General features: G+C 41.9%; 2 protein-coding genes across 6 annotated transcripts in view; one reads left to right on the top strand and one right to left on the bottom strand.

Annotated features, from left to right (window-relative positions):
- Positions 1-4,224, bottom strand: part of extl2 (exostosin-like glycosyltransferase 2) — a 28,148-nt gene extending 23,924 nt beyond the window's left edge. The window contains exon 1 of the mRNA XM_069938016.1: positions 3,861-4,224. Within this exon, the coding sequence (XP_069794117.1) occupies positions 3,861-4,150 (290 nt within the window). The 5' untranslated portion in view covers positions 4,151-4,224. The remainder of the gene's footprint in view (positions 1-3,860) is intronic.
- slc30a7 (solute carrier family 30 member 7) overlaps positions 4,070-21,395 on the top strand; it is an 87,862-nt gene continuing 70,536 nt past the window's right edge. For 2 of the 5 annotated variants that reach the window (XM_069938013.1, XM_069938011.1), the window contains exons 1-3: positions 4,070-4,228; positions 4,379-4,480; positions 21,070-21,183. In XM_069938013.1, coding sequence (XP_069794114.1) covers positions 4,149-4,228; positions 4,379-4,480; positions 21,070-21,183 — 296 coding nt within the window. In that variant the 5' untranslated portion in view covers positions 4,070-4,148. Of the gene's footprint in view, positions 4,229-4,378; positions 4,481-10,561; positions 10,595-13,015; positions 13,154-21,069; positions 21,184-21,395 lie in introns of those variants that run through there. The other 3 variants (XM_069938014.1, XM_069938012.1, XM_069938015.1) reach the window with 3 other exon arrangements.

Consider the following 21,395-nt stretch of genomic DNA (forward strand, 5'->3'; position numbering starts at 1 on the left):
GTTTTTCCTCCTTTGTCTTTTGTCAGTGAGGTGGGCTCTGCAGTCTTCTTCAAAGGAGGTTGCTGCCCGCCGAACTGTGAGGCGCCAAGATGCACGGTTTGAGGCGATATCAGCCCACTGGCACTGGTCAATGTGGCAGGCACCAAGAGATTTCTTTAGGCAGTCCTTGTACCTCTTCTTTGGTGCACCTCTTGCCTCGGTGGCCAGTGAAGAGCTCGCCATAGAACACGATCTTGGGAAGGCGATGGTCCTCCATTCTGGAGACGTGACCCACCCAGCGCAGTTGGGTCTTCAGCAGCATGGATTTGATGCTTACAGACTCTGCTAGCTCGAGTACTTCGATGTTGGTGATGAAGTCATTCCAATGAATTACTGAATAGCAGAAATCCTACTTCACCCACAGGAACAAGAATCTCAGGGTTGTATATGATGTCATGCATTTACTCTGACAATAAATCTGAACTTTGATATGGTCTCCACAAAATCCTCCAAATTCACTAGAAGAACGTGAACCAATATCGGTCTCCTCTCCCAACGCAACATTCTCAGCATGGAGGACCCAATTACACTTGGTTGGTTCTTCTTGCTGGGGCACATTGTTCAGAAGCTTGGCACCAGACCCTCAAAAGAGAGACTCTATGTTGAGCTCTGTCATAGGTAGACAGAGCAGACAGAAGAAAAGGTAAAATTCTTGGAGAAAATTAACATCTTAACTAACTCTTGGCTTATGACTTGAAGTTAGAGAAGAACCATTAGAGGTGGCATTGAGAACCTCAAGATCCAGTATTGGGTGCACCCAGAACACTTGCACAAGAAATGAATGCCCGCACGATCTTAAAAACCTATTCACACAACCACCTTGTTACAAATAACAACTTTGCACTCAATGTGGATTGAAGGATGGGGAAACCAGTCTTCATTGAGGGATCTACAGTGGAAAGAGTTAAGAACTTCAAATTCTTGGGTCTCAACATCTCTGAAGGGCCTCCACTCATGTAGAAGGCTTGCCAGTGGCCATAATTTGAGAGGAGTTTATTTAACGTGTCACTGGAGACTCTTGGAAATTTTTACATGTGTACCATGGAGAGGATCCTGACTGGTTGCATCATTTGCTGTTTATGGAGGTACCAATGCACCAGACAGGAAAAGTCTACAGAGTTATGAACTCAGCCATCACCGTCATGGGCAGTCCATTAAGGGCATCTATAAGAGGTGGTGTCTCAAGAAAGCAATCTCTATTCTCAAAGATCCTTATGACCCGGGCCATACCCTCTTCTCACTGCTACCATGTAGGAGGTACAGGAGCCTGAAGATGAACATGCAATGGTACAGAAACAGCTTCTTCCCCTTTGCCATTAAATTTCTGAATGGTCAATAACTAACCACAGACACCACCTCATATGCTCTTCCTTTTGCACCAATTTATTTTTTAAAAATGTAATTTCTAGCAATTTTGCACCTGTGATGCTGCCACAAAACAACAAATTTCATGACAATAAATACTGATTCTGATTAATCAGACACCTGCTGCCCCAATAATGGAAGATCTGCAGTTCTCAAATAGGCCTCATCCCACCATTATCCTCCATCTTCTATGACCAACCCACTTTTGAATCTAATCTACCAAATCTCCATGTGCCTCAATCTTTTGGATCAGCTGACCACAAGGGACCTTACTGAAAATTTTACTAAAGTCTACGTTTGCAACATCCACTGGCCTATCCCCATCAATCATCTTTCTCATCCATGCAAAAAATTCAGCCAAATTTATAAGACATGACCTCACCTGTACAAAGCCATACTGACCATCTCTAATAAATCCAGGTTTTTCCAAATATGAGTAGATCCTATCACTTGAATCCTCTCCAATAATTTCCATACTCTGATGGTTTACCAACCTATTATTTTCTAGTTTGTCCCAATTACCTTTCTAAAACAGATGACTAAGATTCTCTACTTGCCTGTGGCAAGAGGATATGAAGATCTCTGTCAAAGCCCCAGCAATCTCCTCTTTTGGCTTGTGCAAAATTCTGGGATAGATCTCATCAGGCTCTGGGGACTTAATCACCATAATCTAGCCAAATCATTTTATACAAGCCATTGATGAAAATATAAATAATTGAGCTGCATCCAGTGATCTTAATTTTTAATTTAGAGATTCATCAGGTCCTTCTGGTCCACGAGCCTGCACAGCCCAGGTAACCAATTAACCTATAACGATTTATTACACTTTTAAACTTTCAACATGCTAATTTTTAAAAATGATCTATTTTTATTCTTACTGCCTGTGCTCCATTCATTACATATCCTTAATCCACACTACTTTATATGATCCGCTATCCCAACATATTTATTTTTGCAATAATAAAGTGGCACTTTATCGAATGCCTTCTTAAAACACAATAATAACAAGTTGGTCTCCATAATTTAATTTTTCTATCAAAGCCAATAGATTTATCAAACCTGATTTCCCTTTTAAACAACAGGACAAGGCATTATTAAGTGAACAGAGGAAAGAAATTATGCAAGTTCTCCGAGCCTTCCTGAAAAAGTAACATCTCGCTTGTCATTGGGGAATACTTCGACAGTGCAAGATGGAAAAGAAACGTTTGAAGCACCAAGAGCTTCCAAGTTTATTTGGCAGTGTGAGAGATGGGAAAATTGATCTAAAATTCATCAGTTAATGGCTGTAACCAGTACAAACAGGATGAGCTTGGGGATGCAGGAAAGCAGAGTCAGCACGATTAACATAAGAATCTTCTTTGTGACAAGAGCCATCATAAGACTAAGAAAAGGAATGGTAAGGTACAATAGAGTGTAGGAAGTTGAGGTAGCTTGGATCAGATAAAGGTCTCCTAGCCCTAGATAGAAGTACCAAGTCCTACATATCTAATTAGCTAACCTTACACAGATTTATACATATTAAATTAGCCAACCCTAGATAGGATGAGTCAACTCTGCATACCAAAAGACTGTAGCCCCGAGAATCAGGAAGGTGTGAATAAGGACAATGACATGATGGGACACCCACAGGATACCCCCTGGTCCTCCAAGTGTACTGAAACTGCACGTAGGCAGGAAGGATTGCCTATGCCAAACCCATCCAGGGGGCTGAAGAATGTAAGGGGGAGGGCACTTTGATACTGAAATTGACTGTATAAAAGTTGGGTGAGCCCCAGTATGTGTGTGTATTCCCAGGGTAAGGGGAAGCACCCAACTTTGCATTGTTGTAAAATAAATGTTCTTTGTTCTCAATTTTTGTCTCGAGCAATTTCTTTAAAGGTACTTCAATTTCTAACAGAGCAATTTCTTTAAAGGTACTTCAATTTCTAACAGAGCAATTTCTTTAAAGGTACTTCAATTTCTAACAGAGCAATTTCTTTAAAGGTACTTCAATTTCTAACAGAGCAATTTCTTTAAAGGTACTTCAATTTCTAACAGAGCAATTTCTTTAAAGGTACTTCAATTTCTAACAGAGCAATTTCTTTAAAGGTACTTCAATTTCTAACAGAGCAATTTCTTTAAAGGTACTTCAATTTCTAACAGCAGGAATACAAGGAGTCCAGCTCAGTGCAAGTGCCCATCTGCCTGCTCTCTAAACATGGAGTATAGTCTCAGTTTCTCACTTGACTCATTAGCTTTCTCAGAATCCAGACCTGGAGAAGATGCAAGTTCCTGTATCACAGATATGCAGGTCAATCTGTGACAAGAAAACACCTTTGAACTTCTTTCTACTGGAGCTGCATTCATGACGCCAGGAGGAAACTAGCTCACTTCTTCTCCCCCCAGCTCTGTCTCTCCCTTCCTTGTCTCGTTTGGCAGAAACATAATAAATTCTTACTTATCTCGTAAGTTATCACCTTTTGTTGGTCTGGATTCCTCCCAGAGCCAGCATTCTCTGAATGCTGAGATTTCCTGCTTCTGGCTCATTCCTTGAAGAAGGGCTCAGGCCCGAAACGTCGACAATCCATCCTTGTCTCCCGTGGATGCTGAGATTCACCCCCGGCGTTTCGGTGCGTTTGAACGGCAGGCGGCGCATGCGCCTTGGACGTCGTCGGCTCCCGGCCGTTCGATCGGCAACCGGAAGTTGCGGCAAGTACCGAGTTGGTGCAGTTGCCGGGGAGCGGCAACAGCAGTTTGTTGTCAGCATGTTACCCCTCTCGATAAAGGACGACGAGTACAAGTCGCCGCGTTTTAATCTGCTCCGTAAAGTCTCGGGTTGGTTCAGGTAGGCGCTAGTGGATGCGATGAGACCGGACAGGATGGGTTTATATTTATAGAGCGCCAGCGGCCAGGACGGGGACCGCACAGCTGGAATATGGGGATGGGTGAAGGCCCGGACTTGTCAGTGATCCTCCTCCTGACTTCCTTTTCACAGGTCCATCTTGTCAGACTCCACATCACGGAACCTCTTCTTCTTTCTTCTGCTCAATCTCTCCTTCGCCTTCGTGGAGCTGCTGTATGGGATCTGGAGCAACAGGTGAGACGAAGGATAGTGGATAGGAGGGCCCCGCTTTCATGCCACGTTGCTTTTCTAAAGAGGAAGTAGAGAAAACGCCATGTACATAACTCATTGCCAGGAATTAAATCGTTACAGTACCCTGTAGTTGAGTTCTGGAGTTTTTTCCTGGGCCGTGTAAGGTCTTTTGACAAGCGATTTCTGTCAAAACCTTAAGAGGTGTGATAAAGAAGCTTGTAGGCATTCAAAGATTGGCAATGTGGTTGACACCGAGGCACAAAGTTGATCAGAAAGTTACTGATCGGAGAAACGGAGTTGGGGGCAAATTAAGGAATGCGAGTAAATAGTAGTGTAAAGGTTCAAAGATGCCTTGGAGTGCCTAATCTGAGACCTGAAAGTAAATAAGCAGACACAAAATATTGGTGAGTAGTTCTTCTCAACATGTCACAGAAAGGCGATGACTGAGTTAGAGAAGGTGCTCAAGTGGTGAGGAAAAAAATGCAGATGTTTGTAGTTAATAACAATGTGGTGTATGGAGAAATTCATTTGCGAAGAAATCCTTGCTAGGTTTTGGAAATGGAGGGGGTAGAAGAAATTTGAATAATATAAAATTGTGGTATAGTAAAGACTAATTCCACTTAACAGGAGTTATTAATCGAAATATCGATCAAGATAGGATTAGAGAGGATTTAAAAAATGTTCTTCCCTGCCATAAAATGGCGAGAGTCTGGAATGCATGGAACATAAAACTGGGTAGGATAGGAACATTGGCCCACATTATCTTTGGTGACCATCATGCCAATTTAAACAGCGCATCTGCTAACATGTGGTCAATATCCCTGCATTCGCTGACTGTATGTGTTTGTTTTAATGCCATTGTTGTTACATCTGTTTCTGCCACTTCACTTGGCAGAGCAGTTCATGTCGGAAATTATGAAAGAGATAGAAACCTTTGATCATATTGAGCGTTATTACCAACTGGACTTTGGACCCAAAGCTGGAAAATGGAATTAATATTAATAATTTGGTTTTGACCTGTACGGGCATAATGGCTGCCTCCCATAATGCACGTGTACAGTGTGTTGGTTGACTCATTGGATTGCTCACGAAATGATCTTCCTCACTGACTTCAGTAAATGTGACAATAAACTTGATTGATTATGAAGCAGACTGATAATTAGAATTGATGAGCACATATGCATCTCGTGGTGTATATGTATTGTTATGAGCCCAGAGGACCCCAAAACCCAGCAGCAACAGAAATTCACCAAGACAAATGGTTACTTAAACAAAAGTTGTTTTTAATTATCTTTAACTTATTACTATTAACTTAACTCCCTTCTAATTCTAAGCACATGTGTATATAAGTTCAGAAAAGTTCTTTGATTCACAGTCCAATCTCACTTCTTATTCCTCCAAGTTCACTGATTGCAGGCAATTCTTATACACCGAATATTTTATCCGGGATCATCAGGACCTACCATTTTTCAGAATCTTCCAGAATCATTTCGATTTTAGTCCCTTTAAGCCTGCCTGCCCGAGTCACGCTGCCATCTCTCCCCCCCACCCCTCTGCCCGTCCGAGTTGCACTGCTGACTCTTCCACACCCTGCACCCCTTCCCGCTTTGCGCTGCTGTCTTTTTCTTTTCCCTCCACCCACCTCTGTACCAGCATCAGGGGAACGGCCCCCTTCTCGGTTCCCCTGCGCTGGCGCAGCGGTTTCATCTGCATGGCGCATTATGAATAGCGACAACGGCTTATGAGCCGGTGCCACCAGGATGGCTGAAAGTGTTGTGACGTTGGATGGGCATTGTTATACAGCAATTTGGAGACACATAAAGTAAAAGAATGACACAGGATATTCCACCGTGAGTTGAGAGAGGGTCATGCTTGATGGGTAGCGTACTTGTATTGTAATCATGCCACTAATTAGCAACGACAAATGCAACAGGATACACAGGAGTTGAGCAAGGGTCGTGTCAAGTCATGTTTGGCACAAAACTCCACCATTGATGAGCAGATGTCATCTACTGAAAAAAAGTGCTGGTTTTTGGAGGTTGGCAGTTTTCAGAATCCTGAATAAAGGGTTAGTGTGTGTGTGTGTGAATGTGAATATTATGTGTTTGTATATTGTGTATGTGTGTGTGTGTATATATATATTTATTTATATATATTATATATACATATACATATATATATATATATATATTATATATATGTATGTGTGTGTATATGTATATATATATACATTTGTAGCGACTGCTACAAAGAAACACACTCACACAGTGTGGCAGATTAAGCTCACTCACTTTATTAGGGCTGGAAAGGCTGATTTTATACTGTTCAACTTCTTGCCAGTTTTGCCGATTGCCCAAATCATCCATATGAATAACAATAGCGGGCGGGAACATCCATGCATATGAATGCCCTTCTTCCCCAGCCTGTTTCTGCTGAGTTAGCTGGGCAGCTTGAGCAACGCCATTTTAGGGCTGCTGGTCTGATGATGCCCCAGCTTCTACCCCCGCCAGTTTGTTGACCCGGGAGTTGCTTTTAGTGATCTCTGACCGCATCTGCTGCTGAGCAATGTTCTGGCCTGATCTCCACAATTGCGGGCCACCACATGACCGCCCGAGATCCGGCATTACAGTCTATAGTGTCCATACTTAATAGTCCCCAAAGTCTTTTGTTGTCTGCCTCTTTGTCGAGGTGTGTCGGACTCTGGCTTTACCTTACCCTCAATTTAGTTTATGTGTCGTCTGAGTCCAGCGTGCTCGTTGAATGAAGTGATGGGAGAAGGTATTCGGTTCAACAATCAGTTTATTATACAGCACAAGAATAAAACTTAACAGAGCTCTGGGTCAGTCGTTAGTTCATAGGTCTCCTGCACAGTGAGCTATTCCCCAAGACTGAACCCTATTGTCCAGTCTGCTCAGTTTATATAGCTACAATTTACCATACAGAACAAGAGTTAGCTTCCTTTGCTAGATTTTTACATAAAGTATATCACCAGCAATTTCCTTATTCTACAGTTTATCTTGGGTGTAGACCTCTTATCTTAAATCTTCCAGATCAGACCATCCTATTGTTTTGACCAGAAATTAATTCCTGCCCCAGATATTTCCAATCATCGTTCTGTTCCTGTCTGGCCAATGTCTTCTGTTCTCCTTAACACCTCCTCATGCCTTAGTCTTCTTCCTAGACTGGCTTTCCATTCCCTTTGTTTCTTACAGGATATTCTTTGTTCTGGTCTGCCCTGTGTTTCCTGCGCTACTCAACACCTCCTTCAGTTTGAGCATTCCCCTCCTAAATCATTTCATCCATTTCCTCTCCCTTGTTTTTTGGGATCAGACAATTCTACCCCTACTGGACTCAGCCAACTTTGCTCCATGCTGTGATTGCCACTTAATTACCTTATACTTTTCCCTTAACCATGAAGTAAATATAAAAATTGTTATATAGTCCTCTATTCCGTGATATTTTAGCCCCTAGATTCCAACAGTCCCCCTTTTGGTCTCATGAAAATGAGACCAACCATCTGCTACCTTATTAGACCGAGATCTCAGGAGTTATTGCAAGGACCGGCATCTCCGACCCCTTGGTTTCAGTATACTCTTGGGAGGGGAATAGAGACAAATACATGCCTTGGGATCTGGGGATGGCTCTCTGTGAAAACGCTCGTTGAACCAGGCACTAGAGGCAGGGAAGGATGCATGGGATCAGGATCAAAGCCAACACCACCACTCCAGCAACTAGCACTGCAGTCTGTATCCATCCCCAGCTTCCTGAAAACAAATTTCCTAGCCATGCGCTGCCCAAGGGTCGTCAGGTCTGAACCGGGACATGAGCTAATTTGCGAATGCCTGAAGAAATATCCTTTACTGCTTGCCCATTGTCATCGATTTTTAAACAGCAATTAGTGAGATTCAATTTCCCACACACTCCCCCCTCCGTGGCTAACAAATAGTCTAATGCTAAGCGGTTTTGAAAAACCGTGGCCCTAATCTGTTGCTGCTCTTCTGCCAACAGATCAAGGCCCGTGGCTGTTTTATTGGTGATAATTTCCAAAATAGCTTGTAACCGAATCAGACGGTTTAACATGTAAATTGGGGTTCGATACCCCCAGGACCCATCCTGGGCCCAGGTGGCAGGTCCGTAATAAGAAATAATGCGCTCTGGAGGCCAGTCCTCTCCCCACTCACCGATCTTTAAATCCCTCTTCTGACGGAGCCCCTGATATATACGCTCAGCTAACTGATGGGAGTCGTTCTGGGGTAAAAGCACAAATTGTGGTTGAATGATACCTATACAACACGTTCCCCTCCAGTCTGGCTCCAAAAAAGTGTATGCCATATTCCCACAAATCCAATATAGTCCCTCTGGAGCAAATCCGTGTGGAGAGGAATGAGCCCACAATTGTCTGAGTGAGGGAACCCCCTTATATGGATTATCCCCCGTGCAATTCCATACTACTTTACCACGGGAGTTATCCGTTATTGGTCTGCAATCTGCTTCATTCTGTGGGGCCAGGAACCACCGTGGTCGCTGAGGATGCCATTGAGGGAACTTCCCCAAGATTTTAACCCCCTTTATACTGATTGCCTTGCTCCTTCCTGATACAATCCTCCTCTAATGGGTGATTTGCTAAGTGCCATGTTTGGCGGGGATGCGTCTCATCTGCCGATCCGTGAAAACCCATCAACTCCCACACCTCCAGGGGCTCCCCGTTACATGGCCATGACCCATCTCTTGTGGGTCCCCCACATACCCAACAGTTTTTTACCCGCAAGAGTTCTGCCGTAGTTTGGCTAAGGTCTACCCATCTATTGTCGCCTACTCTGTGAGTTGCTGCCTGGCGTTTAGCGTTGGCATAGATATCCCCCTTTTTGCTGTCCCATACGTATGGTTGTTTTCCATTTTGCCACATGGATTCCCACTGTATCTTCTGAATTGGTATTGAGCCCCCTTTCTCCTCATCTCGGTCTCCCTCCCGGGCACAAAGCCATGTTATTCCTTGTGGACAGAGGTCTTGATTTGGCGTGAACGGTAACGATCCCCTATTGAACTTAACATCATACACTTGTCCATTATGAACACACTTGTGAGTCCCAACACAGTGTTCAGGAAAGTCAGTCCAATCCGCAAAGTACTGTTCTTTTTCGTTATGCGACCCCCAGGCTGAATGCAAACACTTCGTACAGTGGTTTTCCTCCCCAGATCCTTCAAGAGCTCGGAATACCAGCACCCATAATCCCCACATAGTATTCATCCCTTTTGTTTTGACGTTAATATATTGATTATAACGTCAAACACTGATATACAGTCACCGTAGTCCAATAGTCTCTTTAAAAAGGGACACGTTAAATATTCTTAGTCCGTAGTTGCTTCACAGGTTCTCAGTCACCTCCGTTCGAATCTGTTCCAGTGTCCGTGTCGGTGGGTCCGTTGCTGTTCACTGACTCCAATGATACCACGTCTCTCCTTTTCCCTGTAGTCGAACCGCGTGGGATGTTCTCTCCACCACTCTGTAGGGTTCTGTCCACCTGGGCTCCGACCACTTTCTCTTGATCACCTTTAGCAGAACCCACTTCGCGACTGATGGTATCGGTGTTTCCCCTTTTCTGTCGGTACTGGTGACCTGTTGTGAAAAATCTGACACCAGAGCCGTTAGTTTATCATAATAAAGCTTGCATCTCATTGAACTTACCTCATTCTTCCTGCTCCAGGTCCCGGAAACTGGTACCCCGTTTGTAGTTCGTATGGAGTAAATCCTGTCACAGAACTTACCGAACTCCTTATTGACATTAACGCCAGGGGCAACGCATCCACCCAATTTAGTTTGGTCCGTGCCTGTACTTTCCCGATCTTACCTTTTATTGTTTGGTTCATCCTCTCCACTTTCCCTTGGGATTGTGGATGGTACACCGTTCCAAAGGCATGTTTCAACCCCAACATCGCTTCTACCTCCTGTAGATCTTTATTCTTAAAATGACTTCCATTATCTGACCTAATTTTTCTAGGGAATCCGTGTCTCGGAATATACTGGTTGATCAGGAACTTACTTACCGTCTTTGCATCTTCTCTTTTGGCAGGGATTGCCTCCGGCCACCCTGTGAACACATCTACTGCTACTAAGAGGTATCGATAGCCACTTGCCCTCTCAATCATGTCCGTGTAATCAATTACAATTTCCTGCCCTGGTAACTTAGGCAACGGAAACTGTCCTTCATGCGGCTTCACAGTCGCCTTGACATTGAAAGTTATACATACCTCACACTCTCTGATATGGTTCTCCACCATCGCCGGCAGGAAGGGGTGCCACCATTGTATCAAATACCTTATCATCTGCTTCTTTCCACAGTGTGTTAACCCATGCGCCTCCTCTAGGAGGGGTTTCATGAGTCCAGATGGTAAAACTGGCCTACCGTCTGTCGATCTCCACAGTCCTTGATCCTCGGTTGCCCCCCTTTCCTCCCATACCATCCTTTCCTGAGGTGATGCCTTCACTTGTTCCTGAATTATTACTTCTACCTCACACGGTGGCAATAAGTCATGTGCCGTTCTGTCTGCCTGTATCATAATAAACTGAGGGCCGTATCCTGCTGCCCTTTTAGCGGCCATGTCTGCTTCCTGATTTCCCCGAGCTACCATCGTATCTGTTCTATCATGTCCTTTACATTTAAGAACTGCTAATGCCCTTGGTTTCAGGAGGGCCTCAGCCAATTTCCTAACATCCTTCTCGTGTTTAATTGGGGTCCTTGCTGCTGTTAAAAACCCACTTCTAATCCATCGACTAAGCTCAACCTGTATACCACATATGCCGAATCTGTATATATATTGACCTCCTTCCCTTCTGCCCATTCTAATGCTGCTATCATTCCCTGTAGTTCTGCCAGTTGTGCTGATTCCTTTCCTCTCACTGTCCCTGTAATGATTTCTTCAAATCCTCCTGTAGTTTTTCGTACCACCGCATAGGCGGCCTTCAATCCATCCGTGGGGTGTCTGTAACAACAACCATCTGTAAATAAGGTCTCATCTGGTTCTCTCAAGGGTGTAGCCTGTAAGTCAGGTCTTATTTTAATATCCTTTACTACCCTCTTCTCACAACAGTGTGGTTCTCACTCTCCCATATTGTCTGCCATGTTAATGCCTTCATGGGTAAACGTAACATTTGAAGCATTCAGGATCTTTTCTAGTCTCGTCTGCCTTAGCGAAGTCATTGTAAATGCTGTCGAGCTCACAAATGCTACAATACTATGTGTTGTTAATACCGTCAGGCCATGTCCCATTACTATGTGTGCCACCTTTTGTAGAATCTTTGCTACTCCCGCTGCATGTCTCGTACATGGTGGGTGTCTGTCTTCCGTCGGGTCTAGTGTGATACTCACATACATGAGCACACATCTTCCACCCCCTTTTTTCTGAAAAAGAACACCATCAATTGTGTGTGCTTTTTCAGAAACATCCAAAAAGAAAGGTAGTTTATAATTTGCAATCGCCAAATCTATAGCTGTTGTAAGAGCTTGCTTCAATGGAATAAAACTCATCTCAGCCTGTGCAGTCCAATCTAGTGTAGCTCCCAGATTCCTCATCCCCTGCTCATTCACTAAAGTTCGCAGTGGATGTGTCAACTCACCATACGATGGGATAAACTGCCTACTATAACCTGTCAAGCCCAAAAATGAAAGCATTTCCTTAACTGTTTGGTTTTGGATGATGTAGTATCGCTGTTCGATGTGCAGGGGAAATCCCTGTACCTTTCGCTGAGACCATTCTACCTAAAAAGGAGACCACCTGTCTGCAGCATTGCAACTTTAAGCGAGAGACTTTAAATCCTGTCTTGAACAGCTGCATCAGCAGGAGACGTGTGGCCTCCAAACAGGAAGCATGATCAGGTGCTGCCAATAGGATGTCATCTACGTACTGGATCAGAACTACCCCACCTGGCAGTACTAAACTCCCCAGCTGTTCCTTCAAAACCTGATTGAAAATCCCTGGAGATAAGATAAAGCCCTGCGGAAGTCTAGTATAACGTAATTTTCTACCTCTATACGTGAAAGAAAACACATCTCTTAATTGTTCTGCCAGCGGCAAACAAAATAAAGCATTCGCTAAATCTATGCAAGAGAACCACTTGTGGTCAGGGGTTAAAGCAGTCATGGCAGTATATGGGTTCGGTACTGGAACTGTGGGTGTTCGCACAATACCATTGATGCGTCTTAAATCATGGGCCATCCGATATTTGCCCGTCTCCTGTTTCGGAACAGGTAAGATGGGTGTATTCCAACTTGAGCATGAATGCTCCAACACCCCTGAATCCATTAAGCCCTCAATGGCCTTTGCCAGACCCACTTCAGCTTCAGGTTTGTGGGGATACTGTGTCTGCCAAATTGGAGTATAATCTGACAGTTCGTAGATTATGGGGTCAGCCTGCTGACAAACACCCACATCTGCTGATCCCACTGACCACAGGTTCTCAGGGAGAGAATCTAGCATAGGGGCTGTGTCAGGGTGATCCATCTCTCTACCATGAAAACGTTCAATCTGTCTATGCTCAAGGAGGACTCGATCATTTGTCGGGTACAAAATCCTGTACGCCTGACCAGATGAGGAGAACTGCACTGTCGGTATTTGGGTATCGGACCAATCCCTTAAGGACATCAAGTTCCAACACTTCGGTCCCAAATCTTTTGCCTGGTGAGTAGTGCCAATTGCAAGGGTGAGATGCGGAATGGCCTTACCTGCCATCACATACCACTCCAGCTGTTCAGATGTCAGTGCTACCGTAGCTGCCACTCCCTCCTTTCCTACCACTATGTAGTCCGAATTAATTTCCCATTGTATGCCCTCTACCTCTTCATAAAAGGCATGCTGATAAATTTCATCCCCATCCCTATCGTAAAAGAGGGTCACATGGAGGGGGTCCGAGGGAGGGGTATACGGGTGTAACGTCTGGATCCACGGCTTCCATTGATTATAAAGCTTTAGCAGCCCTCCCTTCTGTGGGTCCTCCGGTTCCAGCAGCCCCCAGTAAATGTCAGCCCATAATCCCTCAGACGCGGATCCTCCAGCGGCTGCCAACAACATCTGAGAACTGGAATGAAGTGTAGTTAATGAACAGTTCATAGAATATCCATTTGGAAAGGTGATCTCTATTCCGCTGGGTCCGCAAAGGATCGATGCTCCGCACCTGACCAGCAGGTCTCTGCCCAAAAGATTAGTAGGGCACCTGGCTGACAAAATGTATTGATGTGTGAAAGTCTGTCCTGCCACAGAAGTGACTAGCGATGTAGAAAACAGCAGAATTTCTGGTGTACCCGAGAACCCTATCAGCTGGACACGAGAGGATGATGTTTTAGCTTGAAACTCAGCGCCAATGAGTGTTGAAAATCTGGCTCCTTTATCCACTAAAAAGGATACTTCCATGTCCATTACGTTAATCTGCAGGAAGGGGTCTGCCAACCTAACCTGCTCTTGGGTGCTCGGGCCCCGTCACTGCTGGTAATATGGCTCCTCCTCCGTCAGCGATGGGAATTATCCCTTTGGAGCGAGAGCCGCATGGGGGGCCTGATGTCTCAGGGGTGGCACTGACGATCTCTGGGGCTGGACCCAAGGCTCATATTGTGGTGGTCCATATCCCCTTCCCCCAGTGTCCTGAGGTCCCCAAACTAGGGGGAAATCTCTCTTCCAGTATCCTGGTTGACCACATCTGAAACATACGGCTGGCGGCATTCGTGGAACACCCCGACCTCTCCCTCTTTCTCAGAATCCCCCCATTAGACCTCCAGTTCTGCCCCCAGAGGTGGGACCCGGTGCCCAATTTGGGGCCGGGAGCCAATTCATATTATTTCCTTGTGGTGGCTGCTGAATCATCTGGTTCGCACCCTTTGAGGAATTCTTTTTTGCCTCATTTACCTTTTTCCTAGCTTCTTCCAATTGAAGCTTAAGGAGTTGCACTTGTGCCGACTCCGTACTTTGTTTGTCCTCCTTTTGCTTAGCCCTGTAACGCTTCATGTGATGGGTCAAATGTCTTTCCCATTGCTCATTCAAGCAACCAGGAATGTCAGGGTTATTCTCTAACGCCTCCCTAACTACTGCTGGCAGCCCGCTCGTTACTGCAGACCTAAAGAGTGTAGTACATAGCAAGGAAATTGAGGGATACAGGGAAAAGGCAGGTAGGTGGAAATGAGCCTATCATCAGATTAACCGTGATCACATTGAATGGCAGAGCAGACTTGACAGGCTGGATAGCCGACTCCTACTCCTATTTCTTATGATCTTGTGTTCTTATCCCTCTGCTTTCTGCAGGTAAGCCAATTATGAATCCACAGAGACAATGGAATCCATGGAACCCATGCCTCATGACTTTCTGAATGAGTAGACCATGGGGGACTTTGTTAAATCCCCCCTCCTCCTCTCTTCCCCCCTCCTCCTCTCTTCCTCCCACCTCCTCTCTTCCCCCATCCCTCCTCCTCCTCCCCCTCTCCTCCTCTCTATATTCCATTTCGATTGAGAGACTACATTCCAGTTGGAATTCTTGATCTCCTCTACAGAACCTCATATCTGTTCCCCCAAACAGGGAATACCCTATTACTACAGCTTGCCTCTTCCAATTTTAGTCACAAGACCAGACACTTTGCAGAGATCTAACCACTGTACCTTGTCCCTGGTAGACCATTCCCCCTCAGCAGTATCCAAAATAGTAAATGTGTTATTCACGGGATTAATCACAGGGGTACCCTGCACTGACTACCTGTTGCCTTTCCCTCTTTTGACTGTAACCCAGCTACCTTTTTCCTGCCTCCTAGGTATGATTGTGTCCCTGTAACTCCTGTGTATCACCCCCTCAGCCTCCCGAATGAACTGGAATTCGTCCAACTCCAGTTCCATTTCCCTATTGTAAGGCGCTGCAGCTGGATGCACTTCTCACAGATGAAGTCATCAAGGGTGCTGTTGGCTTCCCTAACTATCTATGTTATGCAAGAAGAGCATATCCCTGTCCTGGCTGCCATTCCCATTGTCTATGAAATAGAGAAGAATAAATGAGAAAAGAACTGCTTTACTTGTGCCTTGCTAAACCTTTTTTGTTCCCTGATGGGATTGTCTTTGCTTCACTCCTGCACCATCACCTTAGCCTCTTCTCGCCAAAGCCTCAACTCCCCACTCTTAACTCTGACCACTCATTCAGTGGCTGCCTCACTTGTACTTTCCGCCTGTTTAAACAAGCCTGGTCTTGCACTCTCGCCCCAACTCCTGTTCACTTCTATAGTGGAGTGGGCGTGATTAGTGTAGCAAGGGGAGTTCAAGAGCTGTTGGAAAGAAATTGTTTGTGAAACGTGCTGATAAGGGTCCTTTATGATGTCACTGAGGTAGCACCTCATGTAGATGTCTTCAATAAATAGGTCTGAGCCTGTGATGGACCTGGCGATGTTTGCTGCCTTTTGCAGCCTTTGGTGTTCCTGGGCACTTGAACTTCCAATCCGGACTGTGATGCAATCAGTCAGAATACTTTGCACAGTGCACCTATTAAAGTTTGATAGAGGATATGATGATATATCAAATCTCCTCAGACTTCATAAAAAATGGAGGTGTTTGTGTGCCTCTTCATAGTCACCTCAATGTGCTGGATGCAGGAAAGGTCTTCTGACATGTTGCCTCCCAGAAACTTAAAGCAACTATCACTCTCCATCTTCATCCCATCAATGTGGACAGGAGCTTGATCCCTCTGCCTCTCCTTCCTAAAATAAAGAATAAGATGATGTCTGCATTCAATAATGAAATTAGTCTATAAGAAGGTTTTAAAGGATCCTCTATCCCTTTTCAGTATCACTATGATTATTGCTATTGAAAATTAATCTGATAAAGTGTGAGTTCTTGAAGCTTGATCTAACATTTCCATAAAAATCGGAATCAATTCCTCTTTAAATTCTTTATAAAACTTAGTTTTATAGAGATGGTGGAAATCCATCTTCTCCCAGTGACTTGTTACTTTGTAATGAGCTTATTGCCAGCTTTACCTCTAATTGCACTCAGTTTTGTCTGCTCTTAAAACTTAATGTAGGTAATTTTATATTTGACAAATATTTATCCTTTAAAGATTCTGAACTATACAGCTTTGAATAAAAATTCTTAAAAGTTTCATTTATTTCTTAAAGTTTATAAGTCACAGTATTGGATTTATTTTTGATTGCATTGATCATTCTTAAAGCCTATTCAGATTTCAATTGCCATGAATAATTTCATTCATGAATGCAGACTATAAAATTGTGGCCAAAATTTTGGCAAATAGAATTACTAAATTATTGCCTAAGTTAATAAATATGGTCCAGACAGAATTGGTTAAACAAAGACTTTCAGCAGATAATGTAGTTAGATTAATTAGTATTATACATGCAGCACAAAAGGGGAAAGATTTGAGTGCAGCAGTGGTTTTAGATGCTGAAAAAGCTTTTGATAGATTAGAATGGGATTTTTTTGTTTAAAGTTCTGGATAAATTTTGGTTTGGCCAATCTTTTATAAATTGGATTAGGGCACTATATAATAATCCTAAAACAAAAGTGGTAACAAATGGACAAATATCCAATCCTTTTTCTTTGGTGAGATCTAGTAGACAAGGTTGTCCCTTATCTTCATCTTATTTTAGCTATAGAAACTTTGGCTGAGAAAAGTAGGAGTGATGTGGAAATAAAGGGGTTTAAGGCTGGTCAAGAGGAGTATTAAATAAGTTTATTTTCAGACAATGTTTTGATTTATTTGACTTGTTATGTAAATTGCATTTAAATTTGGAGGAATATGGTAAGATCTCAGGTTAAAAGATTAATTGGGATAAAAGTAAAGTTATACCCGTTACTCAAGGTGACTATGCTCTTTGTCGAAGGAATACTCAATTTAAATGGCCAAAATTGGTGATTAAATATTTGGAAATATGAATAGATATTAATTTAAATAGTCTATAATTTGAATTATTTATCATTACTGTAAAAAGTTGAAGAGGATTTTAAAAAATAGGTTTCCTTGCCAATAACATAATAGGTAGAGTAAATTGTATTAAGATTAATATTTTTCCACAGATACTATATCTTTTTCAAACTTTTCCACTATTGTTACAACAATTTCTTTTTTCCAAGAATTAAATAAATATATTAGAAGATTTCTTTGGAAAGGAAAGATGTCAATGGTATCTGTATAAAAACTAATATGGAAATATGAATTGGAGGGTTTGCAACTCCAGAATTTTAAGAATTATTGCCAGGTGGCTCATTTGAGATTTCTTACTTCTTTATTTGAGGGATCAAGAAAACTGGCATAGATTAAAATAGAAATTAATAAAATTAGGACTCAAAATTAATAACTTGTGCAAGGGAAGTACCTTTGATTAAACATTTGATTAATATCTGGAACAAGTTGAAAATGGATCAAAAGGTAGTTTTTCACCTAAAATGCCTTGGTTTCAAAATGATCTTATATCTATTACTAAAGATAATCAATTTATAAATATTTGGTTTCATAATGGAATTAAAACTATAGGGGAATGTTTACAACAAGGTCCATTAATATGGAATTTTGTGAAATACACTCTTGTGCTATTTACTGTTGAGAGGATATTTGTAGGAAAATTTGGGTTCAACTATGATTTTTACCAGCCTGTAGTGAGTTGGAGGTTCTTATTAGGAAAGATTATACAAGAAATTTATTTCTGTAATGTATCTCTTGCCACAAGCAGGTACCATTAAAAAGGGAATTCATAAATCAAGACAGAAATGGGAGAATGATTTGAATATTATGATAGTCGAGAAAAGATGGACAGAACTTTGCTATGATTGTATGACTAATATCATAAATGTCAGATTTAGTTTAGTTCAATATAATTACTTACATCAATTATATTTAACTCCTCAAAAATTACATAAAATGAAATTGTATATATAAGATCAATGTTTTAGATGTAGTTATGTAATAGGTACTTTTTTACACTCTACCAGGTCATGTTCTAAGATTAGAACTTTTTTGAAGGATCTAGGAAAGTTTCTGGGATAAATTACAGGTATCATTTTTCCACAAAATCCAGATCTATTTTTGTTGGGGAATATTGAAGGAACAATACCTAAACTAAACTTATTAATTCATCAAGTTAAATTTGTTAAAATTGCTCGAACAATGGCAAGAAAGTGACTTCTAAATCAGATGTAAATTTAGGCATGGAAAAATGGCGTTCAGAGATAGAAAGTTATATTCCTTTAGAGAAAATTACTTATAATTTAAGAAATGAATATTCACTTTTTGTGCAAATTTGAAGTCTGTAATGCAAAGGTTAGGAATAAATATGTAAAAAATGTATTTCTGGCCTCCTAAGTCCTGTATTAATCTTCTTCCCTAAAAGTCACATACATATAAACACTGTGTGAGTCCAGCGTATGAGCCGACCCTCTGTGCAATCCAGATCTATACTCCATTTTTCTATCTTGATTTATTTTTTAGTTAATTATATTCTATATTTACCATATTATATATTCTATATGGTGGATAGGGGGAGGGGTTTAAATACCATGTAATCAATGTATCTTTTGTTTGTTTAAGCATTGTTTATATAAATTGTACAATTACATGTTTGAAATTGTTACATAAAGATTTTTAAAAAAAGGAATAAGATGATGTGAGATATCCATTATTGTGGTTCCTTGAACATTGCACATACTTTAGGTTCTTTGCTGGAGAAGTTGCTTATCCCTTATTACTGAGTCCCCTATCAATGCCACATCACTATTTTATCCTCTCCTCTCATACTAGGGACTTGAAAAGCCTTTTGAGCCATGATACCTTAGTAATATGCATATTTATCGTGCAGTAATATCAAGTAATGAGTAAATTGTCCCTTTTGAACAAGACCAGCTTTTATGAGATCTCTCTGACAGCCTGTCATAAATCTGGTACCTGAATGTCTAAAAATCATGCTCTCCATCTCTGTTTTGTACTGATTATAACTGTGTGTTCTGAACCTGTCCAGGAATTCTTCCATGCCTCTAATGTGTTGGAGGGTATTCACCTTTTAATCCAGATCTCTATCTCTGAGCCAGGGAGATCTGAGATGCAAATTTGGCACAGTACATCATAGTTTTCTGGACCTACTTTAGGCCATATTTAAAACTGAATAAAAACTTTAATGTTAACTGGCCATTCACTTTTTCAGCCAATAGGTCTCCTGCATTATCTAAAACACACATGTCAAACTCAGCCCGCGGGCCAAATTTGGCACGTGATATAATTATATTTGGCCCACAAGATCATATCAAATATGTATTAGAGCTGGCCCGCTGGCCACCGCGCCAGTATAGCACATGCACAGCTAATACTACAAATCCCAGAATGCTTTGCAAATGTGTTGACGCCGGCCTGTCAGCCCGCTAATCGCCCCCACCTCCTCTCTTTCATTAGCATCTGTGACCTGTCGCCCAACTCACGTGTAATAAACCCCTTACGAAAAATGGCCAAACGAAAGACAGAAAACAGGACCTTTCAAGACAAGTGGGAGGCAGACTATCTGTTCATCATTTTAAAAGACAAACCTGTTTGTCATTGATGTTGGCTTGTGAAAAAAAAACAATTAAAAGGAGCTTAAAGGCTATAGAGAAATATTATTTATTGAATATTTTATTTCTCATTTGTTGATGCTTCTTCTGGAAAGAGTTTAACCAAAACTATTATTAAACATTTATTTTAATAAGAAAAAGTTTAACATTACATATGTTGAAAGAAGAGAAAACATGCAGATGTTGTTGAAAATTTTCAATAAATATTTAGTTTGGCCCACGACTTAGTCCAAGTTTTTAATTTTGGCCCTCTGTGAATTTGGGTTCCTGTAGTATATTTAAATCTGTATACACTGGAGTGGTTAGTATTTGTTGCCTTAGCTTTGACCTGCTGAATTTCCGGGATCTGGATAAATTCTAAATTTTGGGTTGTATCAGTATGGAGTTTGCAAATTCTTAATTTTAGATTTAGACATACAACACAGTAACAGGCCCTTTTGGCCCACGAGCCCGTGCTGCCCCAATTACACTCAACTGACCTAGAATCCCTGGTACGTTTTTTTTGAGGGTGGGAGGAAACAGGAGCACCCGAGGAAACCCATGCAACACAGGAGAATGAACAAGCTCCTTGAAGACAGCGCGGAATTCAAATCTCGGTTGCTGACGCTGTTAACAGTGTTGCACTGACAGCTGTGCTACCCTTGACTGCAGATTTCTGCTCGGTGTCATTTTCTGAAACTTGGATTTTCTGCTCATTTAATCGGGTACTGTAAATTATTGGTGTTGGTAAGTTAATTAAAGGAAGTTGATTCATATGTAACAAAGAGGGAAATCAGGAGTGATGGGATGGGACTGATGGGATTGTTCTGTTAAACCCAAAGGACCTAATGTTGCCTCCTATGTTAAATTAACCTCTCATGTAAAATAACTGCTTTAGAACCACAGCATCTACTATCTTGTCCTGCCATTCAACTCCAGACTTGGCTGGTAAAGAGAGAAGTTCTAATTGTGTGAAAATGATATGCATGCAAAAGGTTGCATTTCTGGAGCTTTGATGCAAATGTGACTCTTGTGTTGTGCTTTAGTTTAGGTCTCATTTCTGACTCATTCCATATGTTCTTTGACTGCACTGCTCTTCTGGCTGGACTGGCAGCCTCTGTAATTTCCAGATGGAGATCAAATGATACCTTTTCCTACGGGTAAGAACTGGAATGCTAATTTACATTTGATTACTTTAAAGTACATGGTTCAATCATGATTGTTCCCTTTTATTTATTCCATTTGAGATTATTACATTTTAGAGTATTTTTTACAATAGATAAATAAGTTACATACAAGTTTAGTTTAAATCCTTTGGAAGTATTTTGTTTCTTCCCTTGCATCACAACAAAGCCCATAAATACCTTGTCTT

This window comes from Narcine bancroftii, chromosome 5 (assembly GCF_036971445.1).
Source record: "Narcine bancroftii isolate sNarBan1 chromosome 5, sNarBan1.hap1, whole genome shotgun sequence".
NCBI classification, from domain to species: domain Eukaryota; kingdom Metazoa; phylum Chordata; class Chondrichthyes; order Torpediniformes; family Narcinidae; genus Narcine; species Narcine bancroftii.